This window comes from Lissotriton helveticus, chromosome 2_1 (assembly GCF_964261635.1).
Source record: "Lissotriton helveticus chromosome 2_1, aLisHel1.1, whole genome shotgun sequence".
NCBI classification, from domain to species: domain Eukaryota; kingdom Metazoa; phylum Chordata; class Amphibia; order Caudata; family Salamandridae; genus Lissotriton; species Lissotriton helveticus.
In genome coordinates this window covers 547520470-547544606 of record NC_136059.1, presented here as the reverse complement: position 1 = coordinate 547544606, position 24137 = coordinate 547520470, and the positions used below count along the sequence as shown (strand labels likewise).

At 45.1% G+C, this 24137-nt stretch overlaps 1 protein-coding gene across 2 annotated transcripts in view; it reads right to left on the bottom strand.

Moving 5' to 3' along the window:
* The window catches only part of AP3B1 (adaptor related protein complex 3 subunit beta 1), a 1831130-nt gene that overhangs the window by 843815 nt on the left and 963178 nt on the right, over positions 1–24137 (bottom strand). For both annotated transcript variants that reach the window (XM_078675217.1, XM_078675216.1), the window contains exons 16-17: positions 10850–11036; positions 4754–4884 (exon numbers count right to left, since the gene is read on the bottom strand). In XM_078675217.1, the coding sequence (XP_078531343.1) occupies positions 4754–4884; positions 10850–11036 (318 nt within the window). The remainder of the gene's footprint in view (positions 1–4753; positions 4885–10849; positions 11037–24137) is intronic.

Sequence of the window (24137 nt, the reverse complement as noted above, 5' to 3'; positions counted from 1 at the left end):
ACCCTTCCCCTTCTCAGGGTGCTTCCCGGCTCCCTTTACCATGGTCTGGGCAGAAATAGAGTTAAATGATAAACAAGAAATAGAATAGTGAAGAAGAAAAGAAAAGAGTTTAAAAAAGTAGTTTAAAAGTAACTAAAAGCTGCAGAAAACACAAAAATATAGAGCTAGAAAAATAGAGGGATAGATAATAAGTAAAATTAGATCAAAAAAACTTCAAACAAGCAAAGGATGGCAGAGATTGAGAGAGGATAGAGAAAGCATGCCCAGAACCATAGCAATGAATGAGAAACAAGATGGCCGCGCCCGTTCACGACCGCGTGGGTAAGTTCGCGCGAGATTTTCCTTGCGAGTACGCGCGAAATTGTACTAGCGAGCAGCACACTTTGCGAGATTACACATAGCGGGCGGAAACGGAATTACGTCACGCCAACAAGATGGCCGCGCCCGTGTACGACCGATAGGGTAACTTGGCAAACGTATAGCTAGAAGCGCCTCGCGAACACGCGCAAGATCACGCGAACATACACGTCGCAAAAAAAACAATTTTGTATTCGCACGTATTCGCGGCTTCCGAAATCGATCTCGCACGGATTCGCGCCCCAAAAAACGCGCGAAATTGCAGAAAAAAACGATTTTAGCTAAACTGAAAGCAATGAGCAGGTGCAAAAGTTCAAACTTAACATTAGTAACATTCAAGGTAGTGCTTCCTGATGGGCCCCTCCAAAGTTTGCAACTATTCTATGACCCTGCTATGACCCAAACAGCAGGCTCATAGAATAGCTACAAGTAGACCATAAAGGTCCTGTGAAAAAAAAAATTCACTGCAACAAAAAGCAAATTACAGATAAGGAAGGAAGCAGGTGCCAGCCAGACTGGAACTTTCTAAATAACTGACACATTAATGAAACACAAATTAATTGATGGCAGTTGAAGAAGGGCAGGTGTGCTTGCTTTTTTCAACCACCATAATCTACAGTGATAAATAAACCTAATGGGTGGCAGTGAGGATGTACCAGAGGGTGGCATGGGTGTCCCAGAGGGTGGCAGTGGTGAAACAGAGGGTGCTGTGAACCTGTGATGATAAACCAGACGTTGAAACAACATAGTCGCGGCCGTTGCGAGCCGAAAAGTAAGTTCGCAATTGCGAACTTGTCCCAAAATCGGCGCGAACGCGCGCCAACACAAAAAACGGGAAAATCCGCAAATCCGCTAGAGTTCGCGGATCTTCGCGGATTGCGAATCCGTAAATCCGCAAGTTCGCGTACGCGAGATCCGCTAGATCCGCCCATGCTTATCTTTTGGATGTTCCATGATTTGCCTTCCACAGTGACTTAACTTTTATTTGAAATATCATCATATATTTCAGACCCAAATCAAGTGCAAAGTTAGGAAAGAGAAGCACAGATGTGTTTTCATAAAGGATCAGTCGATTTGCTCTAGTAGATTACTGTCAGAAATTTGATATGATCGCCCTCAAGAAAGCTCCAGCTGGAGGCTGATCAGGGACTCTAAGAGCTCCTTCAGCTGAAAAATAGCCAGAGGCACATTTTTGTTGCAGGTCGGATATAATCCAGATTTTAAAGAACAGTTCAACATTAGGTCCATTAGCCCACTCTGAAAAGCTCACAAATATAACTTTGTTTCTGTGGGACCGACCCTATGCAACCTCAGCTCTCTGGAAAAATTGCAAATCTGCTGTGACGGTTCTGAGAAGGTCCTTTAGTATTGCATTACTTCTTTTAAGATAAGCTTATTGACTTAGTCCCACTCTGTCCTGAAGTCGGTATGAAATTATACTAACAATGTTCAAGCAATAGATTTTGAGTTCATGGGCCCTCTCAACTCGAATACAGCAGGACTTCACATATGATGGATTCTGGATCTTTGGTAATTTGAGACGTAGGTGCCCACCTATTTGACACAGCAGTATGCCTACGCCCTGTGAGAAGCGGGGGAATTGCTAGAATGCTTATTTGTCCAGATTTGGCAACAAGCACTTTCCCACCCCTCTCCCTCTTTTCCCATAGAGTGGATGGGTCAGCGCCACCTCTGCGGTGACATTAAAAGTATCAGGTAAGCTGATTAGCATGCAAGCAAACAAGGTTATCAGTCGGCACCAACGATGTTTTGCATCAAAAAAATGTGCATGGACCTGTTTGGTCCTTCAAAACAAAACCCAGAGCAGGGTCACACAGTAACTCCAGGATTGGGTAATTCAAATCCAACTTTTTCTTGTGTTGCTCTGTTCCCCAATGTGAAATCGAGGAGCATCTCCTGCATCAGCAATGTATCAATACAATTCGACTTCAAATTATTTAAACCTTTGTTAGTTTAAGGGCCAATGCAGGGTCAACCTAATTTATACACAACAATACTGCAAAGGTCTAGGAGAGCTGACAGAGACACTCATCGAAGGGAGTTGTGGGGAGAAACATAATATCAGACACAGCATACATTCTAGTGTGTTAAAGTCCCACTTCCTTCTTTACTGTGGTGACCATTTCGACTTCTCAGGTATGGCGTAATCAGAGCCACAGTATATCCGATCTGAGCAGCACTCCTGCCTTCCCTTGGAGCATATAGGAGTCAGAGGAGGCAATCACCTCCTGTATAACATCGGCTGTTCCTTCCAAGTGCATATTCCTTTTAAATGTCCGCAGCCTGCTCCAAATGGTGGCTTCAAGGAAAGTTTGACTCTGCTGCTCATTGTAGGCTCTGGTGCCTTATGGTATGGACTTGTTGAATCCGCTGATCCTTTTCCATTCCTCATCCAGCATGTGGAAACAGACCATTCGTCACAAGCCCAGAGCATCCTCTCAGTTTTAAATCAACTACACCATCTGAGCAGATTGCTGACACCAGCTCACACCCGCCATGCTTTGCAGTGTTATGTGCAACAGGGCCTCCCTTACTTACCAGATGCTGACCACACTTGCAGTGCACGTCTCCCTCACGGCTGTTTGCTGGTGCTAACCCCACCTCTTCATGCTTCCTTCAACTGAAACAGTGGTCACTGGCAGGCAGGTTGATACAGGTTGGGTGGCTAGGAGGTAAGAGGATTTTCGGGTGCCCCAAACAGATCTATCACGGTTACAAACCTGATGCAGAATTGGTACTCCAATCAGACAGAACAGACATTGATTGCGACTGTTGCTAAAATATCAGTATTTTAGAGAATGAAACTACTGGGGCTCTGGGTCAAGTATCCATACTTACTCTTGCTTGGCCAAGAATTGACATCTAATGCTTTTAATTTAGTGATCTATTGAACCAGAAAAACAAAAATATTCTTGTCGCTACACCCCAAGCACCGGAGACATTGGTAACTAAGAAAAACCAAAGGTGGTGATGGACGGAGTGTTGACAATACAAACATTCACCCCCAGTCAACTGATCGAAACTACCCTTAGGCTTCAGATTGAGCTAAAACTTGAAGAGAGTGCATCTTTCCCGGCCAGATTGAAGAACTAAGTCTTAGTTCTACAGACTCCAGTGATTCTTAACTGACAGTGTGACAGACTAGAGATATGACTGTGGCTAAAAATATACGTAATATACGTATATACGTTATATAATATGTGGAATGAAATACCTAACCATCAATCTAAAGCAGAACCACTGGTCCTCCCATGCTGTGGAAAAGAAGGACCACTAAACGAGGGAGCCTCGTGAAATAGTTGGCAGGATACATGAAGTAGAAGGAATAGAGAAAAGGACAGTTTAAGAAAGGCAGTCTAAAAAGAGTGTTTGAAGAAAAAACACTGTGGTTCTCAAGGCGGAGGAACTAACATTTTGAAGGTACAAAAAGACAGAATTTGAAAAGAGGAAGAAGAAAGAAAAATAAAGTGTGTGGATGAAAGGGACAAGACAGGGCTGGATGAAATAAGAGTTTGGAAGTTGGAGGAAGAACTCAGCTCTTGGACAAGAGAGTTGTTGTAATGGGAGGGAAATGAATGTAATTTAGATGTTAAAGGAGGCATGCAACCCATCAAACAATGGATAAACTAAAATATAACACTAGGATAAAGGCTGCAAAGACGTTTTGAAAACTGAAAGGAAAAAGAAACACGAATACATTTCATAAATTTAAGCCGTTAAAGTATTAATTCACCATGACATCAGAACAGATTAGATGATTTTTACAAAATAAGAAGAAGCGTTTCTCTTGGCAATTAATGAGTGTATGTTTATTGTAGCAACTCAAAATTATGCATCTTTACTTTAAGTCATAACTGATGGCAACATTCAGGTTTGGGTGGGGAGAGGGTGGTGGAGGGCATATAAGTATTTACTGATTTTGAAATAATTAGATACAAACTCACAATACACTTTAAAAAGTGTAGGCCCAATAGGCGTACTCCGTATTCCAGGAGCAAAAGGTTAACTGAATGAGAACGATACCCAAATGTATATTTTTAATTTAAAAACAAAATCGTTCTTTGCTTGTAGAAATATCTGCTAACAGTATTAAACTAAAATATTCTAGGATTTTTTATGCCAAATAAAATGTTTTAAAACTAGCTGTAGGTTATATCCGTGAGAATAATAAAATATATTTGGTCCTTGCAAATCAGTTCAGCCAGCCAATCCAAGATAATATGCAATACTCCGTGCTGATCGCTCTAGCACATGAAATACCCTAATTAAAATGATGCTAGTGCAAGTGACTGTTGCACCCAGGAGTGCAGCTTTAACACCTTACTTGCTGTTTTGTGGCCTCATAATAAAATTCGGATTCGAAATGTTAACATACCGGCTCGATCACTTCCACGTTGCGAACTGATGGATCAGGAGCCACCTCTGGCCAGTTAGATAATTCCAGGTAAGCAGTGGCCTTGGTATTAAGAGTGTGCGACAGAGTGCCGAGCTGGAAACGGTCCCTATCTGTCAAAATAAAAAAAATTAAGGTAGAATGAGGGAAGAAATAAACTATAACACAAGCAACCCCCATATTCACAGATAAAGACAAATGCCGTTATGTTTCTTAAAATGTCATGAAATAAATATAAACTATGAAAGCTCCACAGAGGTCAAAACCCTGATTTAATCTCATAGATTACAATAATCTCTCCCATAATGGTCAATAAAAAAGCTAATCAATCAGTTGGTTTCTAGGTGTTGCTCTGAAAGGTAGCTTCTCGAAAAATGACTTTACTGTGAATATTAAGAATGACAGCACAGTTAAACCATCCATATACATGCCTAGGCGCAAACACTTCTAGAATGTTAATAGTTTTTTCAGCAGCTTCTGTTCAAATATCTTCTTTTACAGAAGAAAACGGTCTAAACAATTGAAGTAATTTGAAGAGGAAAATGTAAGCTAATAACGGTATTCGTGAAATCCGCAGACAATGAAATATCATTTGTTTGTATTTTACAAATAAATCATTTTGCTGCACCTACAGCCAGGCAAAAAAAATTCAACAACACTGATCTCAAAACGTTAAGTGTCATAATTCACAATTCTAACACATTTATTTGATACGGTGTTAAAATGTTTTAACGTTAGTGAATTGATAATACATTGAACTGTTTTACAAAGTCCTCAACGAACAAAAAATGCGGCCAGGTTTTAATTATACTCACGATTCAAGTTCGTTGTGCTTTATCAAACACAGTATATATGCGAAAACCAAGAAGACAAAAATAATTTTGTGAGATTCGACAGTAATACTCAAAGAATGATGATTTACATTCCTTCCAAATCAAGTGAAGAACAAGATACAACCCACGCACTTTTTATTTTCGATGCCAACTTCTTTACATAGAGAAACAGTGGGCACAACATCTCATACAGGACCCCACAAACATGGTAAGACGTTCCCTTACGTCAGAGACTACCTCAGGTTGAACCTTCAGTTTCCTTTTTATTTGAGAACACACCAGAACTAGGGTGTTCATGCACAATTGTGCTGTATTGTAACTACTGCACCAAACTGTAATTACATGTATATAGTGCTTACTACCCCTGACTTTAAAACGCTCCACGTCGGGAAAAATATATAGGTTGCTTTTTGAGATGTATGCGGTTTGAGGACGCAACGCTGTTGATAGGCACTAGAATCAGGAGAACGGTGGCTCAACTGCTAGGCTACTACTAGACCACCACACCCACAAAAGTCAGCTGATCATCTCAGGGATGGGAAACCTAGAGTAATGGCTGGACACATACTGGGAAATATCAATAGCTTTCTTCTCCAGGATAAGGCTGATCTTTATGAAAGGAAAGTACTTTAATACACAATAGGTCTATAGACAACAAAAGGTATCATGTACTCAGTGTCTCTGGGAGAGGCTACTACTTCCTGGTTAGGATGCCCCCTCTGCTCCCCATTCTACCACCCTATCCTAAAAGCCCCCTACTACGGGTAGAGACACAGCTCTCTCGGTCTGGTAAGCAACAGCAGGCACTAAGTGTCTCAGTGGTATTCTCACCAAGAGTTCATGCCCACTGCTGGCATTTTGCACTTCAGTCCTGGCTTTCCCGCCTGGTGGGAAGACCGGTCAGCTAGAGCAGCAGCCGGCAGCTGCCTCACTTCCTAGTAGTGGTTAACAGGGAACGCAGCAGAGATCTGGTGTGTGGCTGTCTTCATTCAGCAGCTCCCTTTTCAAGATATACAGTATCGGTTGGGGATCTGGATGCACAGGGCCTCCTTACTCCTGGGCTGTCTAAGGAATTGGATATTCAGCTGATCCATCTTCCCAAGGACTGAGGTGGCAATGCAATCTGCTTACAGTCACAGATGTGGGACAGCAGTTGAGTTACTTCAAGGCGATGCAGTTCAGTGGCAGTGCCTTAATCCGAACAGGCGGTCCAGTAGGTACCTTGGATAGAAGCACAGTCAGTCAGGCACCCAGTTACCAAGCGCCTAAGGTGAGCAGCTTCACTTCTAGGGGAGTTGTTCGCTCAGGCACAGGTTGGGAATGTGCCATATGATTAGAAACTACAAAAGTCTGTTGGGGCCCACTGGGCAGTGCCATCATATTCAGCCACACAAACAATTTAGATACACTTGCGGTAAGTACCACAGGCTGCAGCAGCAAAGATCGAAGGGGAGATCAATTAAGGCACACTTCAGCAGTGCCTTGAAACCTCTGCTTTGGTGTTGATAACTGGCACTGAGCTAGTCATGCTTTCATGAGTCCGTTAGACAGACCCAAGCAGTTTTTGAGCAACTTGATACCCATGGGTGTCCTTTCCATTTTGTGAAATGTGCCTGTGAAAACAGCACTGAGAGAAGGCAAGATGACAAGCATCCAAGAGGACAAGCATCCAAGAGGACGTTCCATCTCGTACTAGGGAGTATGCCTGCCAGGTCGTCACCAGCTGTGGCAGCAGCTTTCCCTTTGCTTGGACAGAAACACAATGGTGTCACGTGTCAAGAAAAGTCATAATCTGTGCTACAGGAAGTACTGACTTATTCATATGAAGGACAGACCTAGGTGCCTCATAACTTCAAATTAGGTAGCAGTGGTTTTGTTGGCTTCTGGAACAGTATCCAGTGATGGATAACTGTAGATCCCTAACTGACAAAGATGAGCCATTTGTTGAGGGACACCAATTGAAAATAAGTGAGACAGTGACTACAGGCCGAAGGCAGAATTCAGAACTGTTAGTGTTAGACACTGGCTATAAATTGATGGTATCAATTAAATATTGAATGTATTAGGAGATAACATATTTCATTTAGTAAGAATTCCTATCCTAGTAGAAAGACATATGTTCAGTAGTGGACACTACTGTCCCATTTAGTGAAGAGTTAAGCTGTGTAATTTTCTGAAACCGTTCAGCAGAAACATTAGAATCATGTTCCATTCGCTGCCTTCCCTAGAACTGTTTTATGTTTGACACGCAATGCTGTTCCTCATGAACACCATCACTGTCATCAAGATCATCATTACCCTCATCAACCATCTCTTCACCGTGCAGTGACATCCTTTCTGAAAAAGGAGCTGCAGACAAATTGAGGGTCTGGAGTTGGTTAAGATTGGGGTGGTAGAGTTTGTCTTCGGGGACAGACCAGAAGTCTATGAGGTAGGGAGAATTCTGCATGTGCCAAGAACTTACCACTAAGTGGAGGCTACTTAGCATACATGTATTACATCATCTTTTTAAGAGTTTCTTGCCAATCAGAACCATGCAGATCTATGAACTACAAACGATGGTAACCAATCAGGTTGTGAAAAATGTGAAATTCTGGTCAGAGGACTGTCCTGCTGATCTTAATGCAAAGATATACATAAAAGTAACCCTGGCAAACGTTTTAAAAACTACAGCTACCTAAAATAGTCAAAATATTCACATCAAGGCCCGATTCTGGCAAATTCTCGGACTACAAACCTGGTTTGGGGTAAATAGTTCCAGTAATTTGGGGATTATGGGAGAGTAACTTTCAACAGGGTTTTTACATCCACATACCCAAACTTTTTTTTTTTTAACTTTATTTATTGATTTTCCTTAACAAGCAAAATACGATACAAGTTAGCCATGAGTGGTACAGGATGTTCAAATATTGTCTATATCATAGATTACATTTACCAAGATCTTTGCAGCAGTGTCATTCCTGGTTTACTTGGGGAGTTGCTCAGCAGATCTATACACATGTCAGTGTTTACTATGCTGTGAGCTGTGAATCATCATCATCTGTCTCAATGTGCTGCAGTGGGGTGTCAAGTCTAGTTTGTGAGCCTGCCGGGTCCTGTGAGTCAAGTAAGTATGAGTGGAGTGGTTGCCAGGTGTCAAGAGGGCTAGAGGCTGGGGGTTGCAATTGCGCATATAGATCACTGTTTGTATTACAGTATGTCACACTATATAACCAGACTTTTAGCGTCGGGGGGTGTTTACTGCCCCAATGCACCACCACCTCTCTTTTTATAAGCAGTAGGGCGATTGCGATGAAGAGCCATGCTGACTTGGGAAAATCGTGCACATATCCCATGAGGTCCTGCAGTGGGGTGGGCGTAATGTCCAGTTCAGTCATACGGTACAACTCCTCGAATATTGCCCTCCAATATTTGGCAATCCTTTAACAAGTCCACGTCATGTGTGCAAAGTCCGGTAATGGGGAGTGGCACTTGGGGCATGGATGGGGATGTGTCGAGTCCATCCGGTGTACCGTGACAGGAGTGATGTATGCACTCCATATAAACTTAAAATGTAGTAATTTGTGTTTGTGATTAAAGGAGACCGGGCGCGTCTGTTCACAGCATTAATGCCATTGAAAGTCAGAGATGGGTGTCCAGGTCCTGTTCCCATGCAGCGAGCACCTCTGCATCTCCATTAGGTAACATAGCTATGGCAGACTTGTACATTTTGGACATCAGGTGCTCCCCGACCGAATCTTTGATAAGTAGTGCAAGGGGGGGAATTCAGTCGGTTCGAGAAGGTAACTGGAAATGTGGGCTCTAAGTTCCCCCTGCAACCTCTGCAGTACAAACTGGTCCACAAATGAGGCTTCTCTGAAACGGCTGTCCTCTGTGCACGAGAAGACATGCCCACTGGGGAACAAGTCCCCGAATGTTACCAGGTTTTAGACAGAGTGCACAGTACTAGGGCTTCCTGTGTGATTGGTAACCAAAGGTTACCTGCCAATCGAATAGCAGAGGAGTAGAGAGAATGGTTCCCGAATGCCCAGATAAGTCGCTGCCAGGCCCAGCTAGTCGTGGAGAGTGTCTGAATGTCGTGTGGGTCGCGAGGGAGGCCTGCCGGTAATAGCGCTGCTAAGGGTGTGGGGTGCACTAGATCTGCTTCAGGTCTAAGGTAGGGGGCTTGGGTGTCAGAGTGGTACCAGTGCCTTGCAAAACTGCACTGGGTGACCAGACAATATATGCAGAAATTTGGGACCCCGAACCCACTATGTTCATACAGCAATGTTAACTTGTCCAAGTTGATCTAAGGTTGTTTACCACCCCACAAAAGTCTTATTAAATGCGAGCAGAGTGTTGAGAAAAAAACGTTATATAATGGTATTGGGATGTTTTGAAATAAATATAAAAATTGGGGTAGAACGACCATTTTTATTATAGTGATTCGAACTGCCATGGTGAGAGGTAGTTTCAACCAGCATTCAATTTTCCAGTCCAATTTCTCCATTAAGCTGTAGGATTTGTTCCGGGTCCGTGTGGATGTGGTTACCCAAATATTTGATTGAGTACTCACACCATGTAAGTGGGTATTCAGATTTCCTATCGTATTGGGCTGCTGTTAACGGGAACATTTCCGATTTGCCCCAATGTATGTGCTGCAAATACCCAAACTAAGAAAGAATAACTTTAGGTTCCTTTAAACAATCTGCATCAGATTTGAAACACAGAATCAGAGTTGGCTGACCAAGTGTCTGACATTTAATGCAGATTGATTCAATGAGGCAAAAGTTAATTGTAGAAAATTGCCACTTCCTATTTAAATTCCCACTCAACCATAACCAGTCTAAGACGCATAAACAGACGTAAGTCTGTGCGTAGGTAGAATAAAGTGGGTTAACAATTTATATTACCTTTTAAACCGAAGACAAGAAAGTTATTTCACTGATTTAGGAAAACAGATAAAACTATTTAATGGGCACAACTGTTTTGTTCAAACATTGTCATACTGAGAAAGTACGACAACTAGTGCATCAAAATGACAGCCAAGGTTGATTAAGCAACACACAGAATGTGATGAGGAAGTGTGTGTGTGGCAGCATCGACGGTAAGCCTCCCTCTCCTTTCCATGGCTCAAAGCTCATGTTGAAGAACACTGGAGTACTAAGGCGCCGCATTCCACACACAACCATTTAAAAATGCTCCATGCACAATACGGGTTATATTAGATGTACAAACAGGCAGGGATGGCTGCAGGCGGCTGTACCTTTAAAGGGAGACTCGAGCAGAGGCGCGGGCTTCTGTGCCAGGAAGATCCTTCGGGCATACTTGCTCAAGGCGCCACTCTTCTCGTTTGGAACAATCAGCTGCCTGATAAATCTTGTACGGTCCCGGATATCGTAGTTTTGATCATATTTGCCAAGATTCAATATGTACTGCGTAAGCAATTTTGTCTGCAGGAAAAGATAAAGTAGCATTACACGGAGAGAACACGTTATTTATGATTATTGATAACGTAGGATAAACATATTTAGAGAGAATAATAAAAACGAATGGTTAGATCACACAAATGTTGTGCTATGGGGAATATTCGTTACTCAAGCTGTAAAGAGTATTTTTAAGCCCCCCCTCCACCGCACTGGAAGGTGAACGTCGAGTACTGAGAAGCAGCCATGTGCTAGATTATTAAACTGCTGAAGTGGAAAGAAAGGCGTCGTTAGAAAATAATCATATATGGCAAACCCGCTGAAGGGCCTAGTACGTGATCATAATGAATGTGGAAATACAACTAAAAACATGGCACTCAAAACTTAATGGGAAAAATATGCAGGACATCAACACATCGCAGGGTGTTAGGGGCTGGCGAGAGCTTCTGCTGAGGTGAGCTTTATGCAGAGATGCGTCCCGGGCTCGAGCAGCGCGCGCGCGCGGAAACCGCACTCGGTTACTTCCCTCTCAAGTATTCGCCATTAAAGCAGACCCATGAATAACCGACCTGGATTACTGACAATTATTTGCAGTGCATTTTGCGGCTGCTTTTTGATAAAAGCACGCTGCTGACGCGCGTCAATAAAACAGAATAAATGCTTCTTGCGTTTCTGTCTCGCTGTTCGTGGGCTTTAGGGATGGTGGTCACATACTTATGTTAAAGGACCTCTTATATTGTGTTTATAACGCACCACAGGCCAGTAAGCACACGTACTTAACTCTACCATATTAAAATGAATTATGCTTTATTAAACTGCATAATCAAACATGCATTACCAAGTAAAAAGGAAACAAACTGCAGTTGACTTAGAGTCCGGGTGTGCACACATACCTATGCAGCTGTGCCGAGTGCACTCTAGTATTTATTACTATTACAGAGTGCAACGAGGGCCGTGACTCACGACAAGCAAAGCCTCAGTGAGTCATTACGCTAGAAGTTGAACTCAGCGCATCTACATATACGGTTATACAATGGGATTGCAATTTTATGTGTTAACAAAAAAGTTATACAAAATCAAAATCGAAATGCAGGGGAGTTCAATTTGTGTAATAAAGTAAATTCAAATTCAAGAATTCATGTGATTAATAGGAGAGTTGTTTCCTTGCAAAAAGTTACTTTAACAAGCTAACTGTGATGAAGTAACTCATGTTTTTCGTGTAACAATTTTTCCATAAATAAGTAGATGTATATTTATTAATATAATTGTTCTAAATAACGTTATGGGACACACTTATTTTAACCACTATGGCATAACTATATATAGAGAAAAGAAACATAACCAGTCAGCGTATATTATGGTCCAATATTGCCACTGAGGGCTTCTGGTGACCTCATTAGCCACAATGGCAAAGGCTAAGTGTTTTGTAAATGTCATCAAAACGTCAAGATGGGGCCATTTTACACATTACAAGTTACTTTTTTTTTATATAATGCGGGAGGTAGCTTGAAAAAACTGTTTTATTCAATGTCGGGTAACAAGGGGCATTGATTAGGATTCGAATTTATAAATTGTGTGCGCATTTCAAGAATAAATTGTTGGCGGTAAGGAGTTGGTGGCAGCTTCTCCCACCCCGCTTGGCGCCGACCCTGCATTTTGACATCTCGCACGCTGCTAAAACTCTGAGGTGGCGATAGCAGAGCAATTGAATGCTTTTAAAATCACTTGGCACTGTAGTCACTACTTTTAATTTTAATGAAACTGTACTGTACAATTGTTGCTATTAGCTGCGTATAATCACGCTGTTGAAAAATTCCACTCACCTGCACTCACACAGGGCTTAACAGTGGGATTGTTCCTTTCTGCCTCTTTGACCCCTGAACCGGCACTGCAGCCAATCGCGGTGTTTGGAGGGCGGGGCAGGGACGGGACACACGGAGAGTCGAGCGGTTAGCGCTCTAGACCTCCAGCATTCCAGGGCTATTTAGGCGGCGAGGAGGCGGTCGCGCTGTGCGGTAAGGAGTTGGTGGCAGCTTCTCCCACCCCGCTTGGCGCCGACCCTGCATTTTGACATCTCGCACGCTGCTAAAACTCTGAGGTGGCGATAGCAGAGCAATTGAATGCTTTTAAATTCACTTGGCACTGTAGTCACTACTTTTAATTTTATTGAAACTGTACTGTACAATTGTTGCTATTAGCTGCGTATAATCACGCTGTTGAAAAATTCCACTCACCTGCACTCACACAGGGCTTAACAGTGGGATTGTTCCTTTCTGCCTCTTTGACCCCTGAACCGGCACTGCAGCCAATCGCGGTGTTTGGAGGGCGGGGCAGGGACGGGACACACGGAGAGTCGAGCGGTTAGCGCTCTAGACCTCCAGCATTCCAGGGCTATTTAGGCGGCGAGGAGGCGGTCGCGCTGTGCGGTAAGGAGTTGGTGGCAGCTTCTCCCACCCCGCTTGGCGCCGACCCTGCATTTTGACATCTCGCACGCTGCTAAAACTCTGAGGTGGCGATAGCAGAGCAATTGAATGCTTTTAAATTCACTTGGCACTGTAGTCACTACTTTTAATTTTATTGAAACTGTACTGTACAATTGTTGCTATTAGCTGCGTATAATCACGCTGTTGAAAAATTCCACTCACCTGCACTCACACAGGGCTTAACAGTGGGATTGTTCCTTTCTGCCTCTTTGACCCCTGAACCGGCACTGCAGCCAATCGCGGTGTTTGGAGGGCGGGGCAGGGACGGGACACACGGAGAGTCGAGCGGTTAGCGCTCTAGACCTCCAGCATTCCAGGGCTATTTAGGCGGCGAGGAGGCGGTCGCGCTGTGCGGTAAGGAGTTGGTGGCAGCTTCTCCCACCCCGCTTGGCGCCGACCCTGCATTTTGACATCTCGCACGCTGCTAAAACTCTGAGGTGGCGATAGCAGAGCAATTGAATGCTTTTAAAATCACTTGGCACTGTAGTCACTACTTTTAATTTTAATGAAACTGTACTGTACAATTGTTGCTATTAGCTGCGTATAATCACGCTGTTGAAAAATTCCACTCACCTGCACTCACACAGGGCTTAACAGTGGGATTGTTCCTTTCTGCCTCTTTGACCCCTGAACCGGCACTGCAGCCAATCGCGGTGTTTGGAGGGCGGGGCAGGGACGGGACACACGGAGAGTCGAGCGGTTAGCGCTCTAGACCTCCAGCATTCCAGGGCTATTTAGGCGGCGAGGAGGCGGTCGCGCTGTGCGGTAAGGAGTTGGTGGCAGCTTCTCCCACCCCGCTTGGCGCCGACCCTGCATTTTGACATCTCGCACGCTGCTAAAACTCTGAGGTGGCGATAGCAGAGCAATTGAATGCTTTTAAAATCACTTGGCACTGTAGTCACTACTTTTAATTTTAATGAAACTGTACTGTACAATTGTTGCTATTAGCTGCGTATAATCACGCTGTTGAAAAATTCCACTCACCTGCACTCACACAGGGCTTAACAGTGGGATTGTTCCTTTCTGCCTCTTTGACCCCTGAACCGGCACTGCAGCCAATCGCGGTGTTTGGAGGGCGGGGCAGGGACGGGACACACGGAGAGTCGAGCGGTTAGCGCTCTAGACCTCCAGCATTCCAGGGCTATTTAGCCCCTCGTCGGCTCCAGCGCGCAGCGTTGGCGCGCAGGGTGGCGCCTACTCCTGCGCCTAAGACGAGCCAAAGACCAGCCCGTCTGCGCCCGTCCGCGACAGGACGGGGCTAGGGGCAGGAGGACATGGCGGCACACTCTGGAGGTGTGGCCGATGCCCTCGGACACGAGAGGATCATATATAGCCCCCAGACGCTAACAGTAGTACGTGAGCGTCTACCGACTACCTGCGTCGGTAAGATAGACCACCATCTAGAGGGGCCGTTCTCGTGTTTGGTATGTAGAACGCAGTTCCACCATAATACTGAGGGAACCGATCAACAGCAAATCAGTGTTGCTAGGCCCACCGGGGATGGACCTTACAGTGGGCCTAATTCCTTTGCGGGGAGTAAAAACCTACTATGCAATGCACGATCATTAGTAAAGCATAGCACTCAAATTTGGGACATGATAGATACGGAGTTACCAGATATCTGTTTTATAACGGAGACCTGGCTCAAACCCCATCTAGTCCCTGCTATCGCGCTGAGCATTCCATCAGGGTACAAAATAGTCCGGATGGATCGGTTGAATAAAGTAGGAGGGGGGGTTGCAATAGTGCATAAGGAGGAACTTAAAATTACCATTCTGGATGAAATCAGTACCCTACAGATGGAACTGTTAGTTTTTAAACTTAACTCCGCATCGAGAGAACAAAGAAAGGGTGCCCTGGTCTATCGCCCCCCAGGCCCCAGTGGAAACTTTTCTATCTCCCTCATGGAAGCTCTACTACCGTTTGTAGATCAAAATCAAAACTTCCTGTTATTAGGAGATTTTAATGTGCATGGAGAGTTGGAAGACTGCCTGGATGTTAAAACTCTTTTAACGGATCTTGAGATCTTAGGCCTAAAAAAAATTAACTATGGGCCTACGCATGAGGCAGGCCATACTTTGGACCTAGTGTTCTCGAATTCACCCCGGACAATATGTGCAGCTTCCACCCAGGTCGAATGGACAGACCATTTTATTCTGGAATTCTACACTGACACTATGAATACACCAGCCATACAGACCGCACTTGCCACTAAAAGAAGACCCTGGCACAAATTAACTGCCGAGGCCTTTGCAGAGGTATATAAAGATCACCTGTCCACTGGTCAGTCGGTGGATATAAATACTGAGCTTCAGCGGCTCGAGCAGGCTATTAGTGCAGCCATAAACTCTACCATTCCTCTGAAAATATATAAAGCACGCAAGGCAAACAGACAAGAAATCTGGTTTTCTGAAAGCTTGAGATTGCTTAAACAAAAAACCAGGAAGTTAGAAAAAGTATGGAGACGGTCTCGAAGGTCTGAGGATAAGGAACTGCATAAAGTTTCCTTAAGGAAATATCATAAAGCTATCAGGGTAGCTCGGAAAAATTATATAGGCACACAACTAGCAGAGGCTGGGAAAGACCCAGGGCTGTTGTATAAAATCCTACTAACATTTACCAAACCGGCAGCTTGTGAAACAATGGAGAATGCCTCTCAGGCACTATGTGATGAGATTGCACTATTTTTCACGAGGAAAATTGATGCCATCTATGAAAAGATACTGGCTGCTAAGTTAAACGAGACAGCTGGTCTAAATCTCCCAGACAATAATGTATTCCCGAACCTAACCGTAGCTAGCCTTAAAAGCTTTCCCCCCATCTCATTAGAAGAGATTACTACACTAACCACTCAGATCAAGAGCGGTAGCCCCCTGGATATCATTCCAGCTCGCATTATGCCTTTGCTGTCTGATGTCCTGGGCCCAGAAATCCAAAAGTTAATTAACCTATCTCTGAGCACCGGAGAAGTGCCGAGAGACTGGAAACGGGCCTTGGTGAGACCTCTGAGGAAGAACTCTGCCGTTCCCTGGACGGACTTAGCCAATCTACGGCCGATCTCCCTTCTCCCCTTTATGGGTAAGATTATGGAGAAACAAGTCAACCAACACCTGTCTAGGTTCGTCGAGGAGACTAATGGGTTGGATCCCTCCCAGTCGGGTTTTAGGCCGGGGCACAGCACCGAGACCACCTTGCTGTCAGTCGCGGACGATCTACACAGGTTCCAGGATAAAGGTTACTCTGTTATCCTGGTCCTGTTGGATCTGTCTGCGGCATTTGATACTGTGTCACACGACATCATGACCGCCAGGCTTGTTAACATCGGCCTGGAAGATAAGGCACTGGCTTGGTTGGGGAGTTTCCTCAGGGATCGCACCCAAACAGTCACCTTGGGTGCTTATCGGTCAGAGGAGTCGGGGATCTCAAAGGGGGTGCCACAGGGCTCTTGCTTGAGCCCTACTTTATTTAATATCTACGTGGCCCCCCTCGCTAACATCATGAGATCCCATGGGTTTATTCCTGCGTCATACGCAGATGATACCCAGCTCCTCTTCCCTTTTAAGATCCTTACGGATGAGATCAGGAACTCCTTTTCCCAGGGGATGAAGGCAGTGGCCCACTGGATGGCATCTAACCTCCTGCAATGCAATGTTGCGAAAACGGAGGTGATGCTGTTCGGGGAAGCCAAGATCCTTTGGTCCCCAGACTGGTGGCCACAGGACCTTGGCCCAGTCCCGGAGCCTAAACAGGTGGTCAAGGATCTCGGAGTGCGCCTAGACCAGGACCTCTCCTTTAAAAACCATACTGCCCAAGTGGTAGGGTCCTGCTTCCACATAATTGGGATGTTGCGGAAGGTATTTCCCCTATTGCCGGATTCAACAAGGAAGACCCTGGTACAAGCCCTGATACTGAGTCGGTTGGACTACTGCAACGGGTTGCTCCTCTCTGCAAATGAGGGGGTTACCTCGAGATTGCAGGTCGTCCAAAACACAGCAGCTCGCCTTGTCCTTAATAAACCCCCCCGAACACCCTCTAAACCCCTTTTGACTGCGTTGCATTGGCTTTCTGTGAAACAAAGGGTGAAGTTTAAGGTGTGTTGTATTATGCACAAATGTCTTTTGGGAAAAGGCCCTCTATATCTGCTTAGCAAATTCTCACCCTATGTGCCTTCACGGTCCTTGAGATCAAGCGAACAGGCTTTGCTGCAGATACCTAGAGCGAAAAAGGTGAGACAAGGGGACAGAGCACTTTCCATTGCGGGCCCCATGTTGTGGAATACCCTTCCACTTTCCCTGAGACTCTGTAAAGAGCACCTAGCTTTTAGGAGACAGCTGAAAACGTTCTTATTCTAAATCATGGAGATACAGCGACAGGTTGTTTATTTGCTTCTAGGTTGCCAAAGGCGCGGAGATACTCCTTCGGGAGGTGATCCTAGCGCGTTACAAACTCGCAAATAAAATAAAATAAAATAAAATAAACAACAGACGATGGTAAGGGCCTGTGGAATTACACAATTATGTAGTTACTATCATTTTCACATAATAAATTAGTTACTTACCTGTAACTCCAGTTATTCAACAACAGGTATTTTTCATAGATTCAAATGCTTAAATCATTTCCCATTGTAAAGTTGGAAATTCCAGGTGCTTTTAAAAGAGCAATGAACAGTGTTAAAAGGGCCATAGGGAAACCAACAGTGTTTCTTTTGCTGGTACCACATGCACTTCAAAACAACCCACATTTCAGACAGTGAAGTGGAGGTGTTGAGCCTGATCATCAGTGATGAGTCATCACTGATGACATCACTTGTTTTGGTTTAAGGATTTTATTTTCTGTTTGATATCTTTCAACTATTACTATTTATATAACTAATTTATTTCCTCTGTATTCTACCATATTTTTTCCTTTGTATATTTCTACAAGTATGTTGAATCTTTGCATGTAACTTGTGGAGTGCAAAATTAATTTACATTTTTGCCGGTATGATCATATAAATCTACTCTTTTAGCGTGCTTTCTGTGTTCCTTCTGATGTTGTTGGTGGTATGAGTTATGGTTTGCGCTGTAATCCATAACAGGTAAATTTGATTATTTTGCTGCACTTGAGCCACAACTACAATCCACTTTCTTATTATTTTTCAGTGACTATCCTGGATTTTTTTTTTAACATAGTTATCAACCCTCGCTGAGCATGGCAGGCTCTACATGGAAGTGGCCTATGGCCAACGCCTGTGCCAAACCTACTGTGGACAACAGACGTAAGCTGGCATTAAGCACAGAAGGTTGCGTGCAGCCAACCCATTGCACACCCCATATTAGGCATCCAACCTCCATTGTGCATGGTCTTCTTCCTCATCCACAGTTTGAAGTACTTCTAGATAAACTGCTGCTTCTTCTACGTTATCCTGTCACTGCTTTTCCACTTCTGCAAAGGAGTACTCATTCTGGTGCTTGGCTTATTAGTGTTTCATCGTTCCACTAGTTTCAAAAGAGTGCATCCGAGGATGCACATACTGCAGCACCCGATCACAGCAACTGCATTAACTTTCGTGCTTTAACTACCTTTTCTCCTCTGAGATGAGTAAACAATTTCCACACTAGGGATTATTGTGCAGAGTGAGCTGTTCTTTCATCATTAGAATGTCTTTCCACTTCCAATACATCATCTTCTGGACGATTAAACTTGACCGGTTACTGCCGCTTGCTGTCTCTGTCCAATGTACTGTCCAGACATTCTGATCACACCAGAAGTTCCCCCCTCTCAGTTGCTGGGTAGAAAGTGAAAATGGTATCCTCAAAAGATGGGCTATTTTTTTCCACAGGCTGTAGACTAGTTTTTTGACAGCGCGGCGTGTGTAATCAATCAGATATTTGCTTTTACTTTTTTCTGTTTCAGGATCCGCGGATCATCCAAGGTTCCCCCAATAGAAACAATGCTACAGTACCACAACATTTTTTCTTGGTATGCAACTCTCATGAGATCGCAGAGGCGGGACTTCAGGTCTGAGTTATGCAAATTCAAAAACTAGTTCATGAACTAGTACGTATTCAAAAAGTAGTGTTTGGTATGAAAACAACTGTTTATGAATTGTTTGAGGGTAGGCGTGCAATTTAAAAGTCACACCTGTTGAGGTAGGTTTCAGTTTTTCCAAGTTTTAAACCTGGTAAGATTTGCAGTACCAGGAACCGGAGCGTGCCGGATGCAACCATGTATTTTTCCTAGGAAATGGAAAGGAAAGTCAATCCTTATGGACCACTGCAAAGGTTTGAATGGTTCCTTGGAAAGTACTGCTCAACATTCAAATAGTTTTTGAGTTGCTTGCATAGATCACTGCACTCATTGCCATAGGAGAGCTCTGCAGCAAAGAAGATCTAAGAGATGTTTTGTTGTGCTATACCTTTGGGAAACCAGACTTTATCTTCTTCACTAATGGCTTCTGGACAAGTACAGGAGAGATACATCCCCAAAAAGAATAAGAAATGGGGAATAGGAATATGTTCTGACAGAGGATACCAGGTCACCCCTAAAATCCATTAAATGGAGATTTTACACTGTTTCACCAGGTGAAAAAAACCTGTCAGCCAGGTACCTAATATGTAGTTTGCACATCAGAGGCTAGGCGGGGTAGTCATAGAAAATAAAGCTTTGGAATCTCGTTGATGCACAAGCTTCTTTATGCATGGCATGAACAGAAGTTCATTGCAGACAAAATTCGGAGGGAAGCCAAAGGCTGCAACCATGGAATATGCCGTCATTGCTGAAGATCGATTACTGGCAGCAAATTTGCATGAGTAGCAGGTAGCCAGCGATCCCAGTTATTGTACTGTGGAATTACACTGTTTACTATGTGGCAAGGACATCTGCTGTCGGGTAAGCAAAATCACAATGTTTGGCTGAAGCAAATTAAGGAACACCAGAGATTACAAAAAACTTGTTTTCAGTTATCCCAGTTTGGATACTTTATTTTTGTTGTAAAATTATGACTATTTTTATTTCCCCAAAATAATAAAAGTTAAAAAAAAAATGATTTAAAAAAGTTACTTCTCAGAATCTAATTTTCCGGTATAAACAAAAGATAAGCATACATGTTGTTTGATTTGCATGGGAGTAAGATTAAGCGGAAGGCACAGCGGTTTGTCACTTCTGTGCACAGTCAAAGGTCATGCACAGTGATGTTTGGAGTCCGAAAGGGCTTAGGTACAAGGCCTCTGGCCATTCCCTGCACCCAAGCATCTCCCAGTGCCAACCCCACTGAACATGCCATTCATCCGTACACAACTGTGGTTGATATCAGAGTGTACGCTAGGCCCAACACCCAACTTGCTATAGGCAACCTACGCGTTATGCACAGGCCTTGGACCCTACAGCATTCCCCAAGGTCAAGTGTATTTTAATATATATATATTTTTTGGAAGGTGGTGGGAAAGGAGGATTCAGGTATTCATATTTAAAGCTACAAATCATGAGGGGGCGCTAGGTGGTGTACGACCAAGATGGCCGCACACCTGTGAGGCTCTCTATGCTTGGCAGCAGAATCCGGCATTTATCCTCTCACTGAACACTGATCTTTTGTTAAAAGTGCCCACCGTGAATCTATAGGCAAGGAGCTACGTTCTGGTGTTACAATCAGCTCTCGCTGCCGCCGTCGGACACCGCTGAGGGTACGCGGATTCCCTCCCGGAGCAGGGGTGAAGCCTGACGGAAGACCTTAGCCGCAGTTGCAGGTAAGCGAGCGCTGGGGATCTCACGTGGCGTGTTGGCCCCAGCCGCCCTTCGCATATCGCTCCCCTGCATGCCGAAGCGGCCACCACAGTGAAGACAACGCACTGCCTGCCCACATCTCTCTTTGAGACTGAGGCATGACTCCCCACTAACGAACTGGGATGTGGAGGAGAGAAAATACTAGCTTAGCGCTCACTCTGGCCGGCCATAGTATCTGAAACGCATCTGCGGCTCTCAGCGATACGCAGGCCGATACAGACAACGTCCAGAGCCCATCCTGGGGCCATGATGAGCCGGACCTCACAGGCGAGATTTCTGGAGCCAGACAACTGCACTGCCCAGGTGGTGCCCCCTGATACAGTTCTGTGCCTGCAACGGCGGCTGACTACCCTGATGGCCGCTATCGCCTTACTGTGCCCTTCATGTGCTTTGCGTCTCAGCTGCCACCTCAATATCACCGATCCAGATGTGGCTGGCCGTAGTGTGTGCCTGTGCCTCTAGGGCTTTCCATCGCCCGCACTGGATCATGCTCCCACAAAGGACCCCCGTGGTCATCATCTGCTATTGCCTCTCTGGGAATGTTGGCTGTGTCAGTGTAAGGCACGCTTGCGGCGCGGAGAACACAGGCATTACTACTTGTCATTGGACACCTGCAAGGTCCAGTGCTATACGTCTTCTGCTCCTCAGAAGAACTACAGCCCTTGGGGGCGCAGTGTCGCAGGCAACCAGTACACCAGTTCACTTCTGCCATACTGCGGTCTTACTCCCCTACTTTGATTAGACACCTTTTGAATTTCTCCCGGAACTTGCAATCGCTGTCAGTGATGGCTGGCCCCCCTTCTCTGCCCCTGCTTGCGGACCAGTCGTGGCAACTATCTTAGAGGCACAGACACCACGCACCCTCTGCACTCGGAGCCCTGCTGGGGGGTGGTACAGCTGGAGGCCATTCACCGCCGGGTGTCTACCTGGAGACGCTCTTCTAGGCGGCGTTCGGCACACAGACATCGGCTCCTGCCCCCCTCTGGTGCTTTGCCACCAATGCCTCACTTCTTTACCACCATGGGGAAGCCAGATAGCTGCCAATCCAAGCTCCTCTTTGACGTACAAAAGGTGCTCGAGTGCTGATGATCCAGGGACACACAGGCGAACAGGCCCCAACTCTCCCGCCTACCCAGGTCGATGACGTCAAAACTCTTCTCCTGGCCATGAAACAAAGTCTTACGGACCTTTCTAACAAAATGGACTCTATGAACAGCCGCATGGACTTTATAGTTTTAAAAGTGGATTAGCACTGAGAGCAGCTCAAGGAGGCGGAGAAACAGATCTCCGACAATGAGGACGTCACAACTCAAGTGAAACAACAAGTGGCGTAGATGGACATACTTCTCAAAGTATTGCGGCCAAAAATGAGGATTTGGAGGCACGCAGTAGACGCAAATACATCCGCGTCATTGGGATATCCGAAAGCACCAACACTGAGCGTATGGGGGACTTCATCGAGCGCCTATTGCGCACCACCCTTGGTGCAGAGGCATTTTCAGCCCAACTGATTGTGGAGCGACCTCACTGCTCTCTGGGCCCCAGGCCTCCCCAGGAGGTAGCCCGTGCCAGATAGTTTCACGCCTCCTCAACTATTGTGACCGTGACGCCACGTGGAGACTGGCCTGGGTCAAAAGAAATCTAGACTTCGAAGGCACTGAATTCACCATCTATCTGGATTTCACAGCCGCTGTGCAGGAAGCGAGACGGAAGTTCCTACCAGCTAAGCAGAAGCTTATGCCTTACTGTACCCAGCCCAACTGAGAGTCACACACCAGGGCAAGCAGGACTTCTTCACAAACGGGCAGCAAGTGGACGATTTCCTTCTGAATATCAGAAAGGACTCACCATACAGAGACTCTCAGGAGCGCCTCTCCTGATCGCAATCACTGGGCTCTGATTGATGCTCAGAACTATCCAGCACACCCTCTTCTTTTCTTCTACTCCTGTTATGTTACATTGCAGGTGTCTATGGCCTATATCCCAGCTCGCCATCCTACACTGTATGTACTCTGAACGTCTGGCGGAGGCCATCAGTATCTCTAAGTTATCTCTCCTGTTCGGATCTCCTCCTTCCACATATATGCCTCTTCAATTAGTTTGCTAGGCACTATCAGATAAATGCTATGGAACTTTCACATACAATTTGGCTCTATTTGTGGGCACCTTCTCTTCGCTCTCCTCTCCCTTCCTCGTTTTTTCTCCCCTACCATTGGGTTTCTGGGTCCATGGTTGGGTCCATGGTTGAGGAGAGGCTTTCGTTGCGCACCAGCGTCCCCCACACGGGTATTCCCCTAGTTCTCATTGTGCAAAGATTACGTTTTTTTTGGTATGGGAGATGGGGGGGAAATGATGCTGGCACGATTGGGTGCTGTTGTGGGTGGGGGTGGGATGGTTTTTTTGGGGGGAATCTTTTTGATATCCTTTTCTCTCAACAGGTAGATGCGAGACCTTACATACAGAGGTATACTTCTACACCTCTACCTAAGGGCACACTCCAACATTATCATGTTACGCAGCTATGCATAAACATATTGAGGCACTACAAATACATTTCCTCACGTGGAACGTCACAGGTCTGTGCGACCCTCGGAAATGCAGACAAATACTCGTATACCTGGATAGGCATCAGGTTCACATTGCAATGTTGCAAGAGTCATCTCAATCCATCCTGGGCTCCTACTTTTGCCAGCAGATGGGCCGCAACACGCATAGTCTCCTCATACTCCACTTACTCCAGAGGTACAGTTCTACTGGTTAAAAAAAGAACACCCCTTTTATTCTGGGGGCGCACAACCGGATACCCTGGGGAGGAGCTGCATGCTCTGGGGCACGATAGGAACACAATCGGTCACACTGGTGTGCTGTTACTGGCCAAACATTG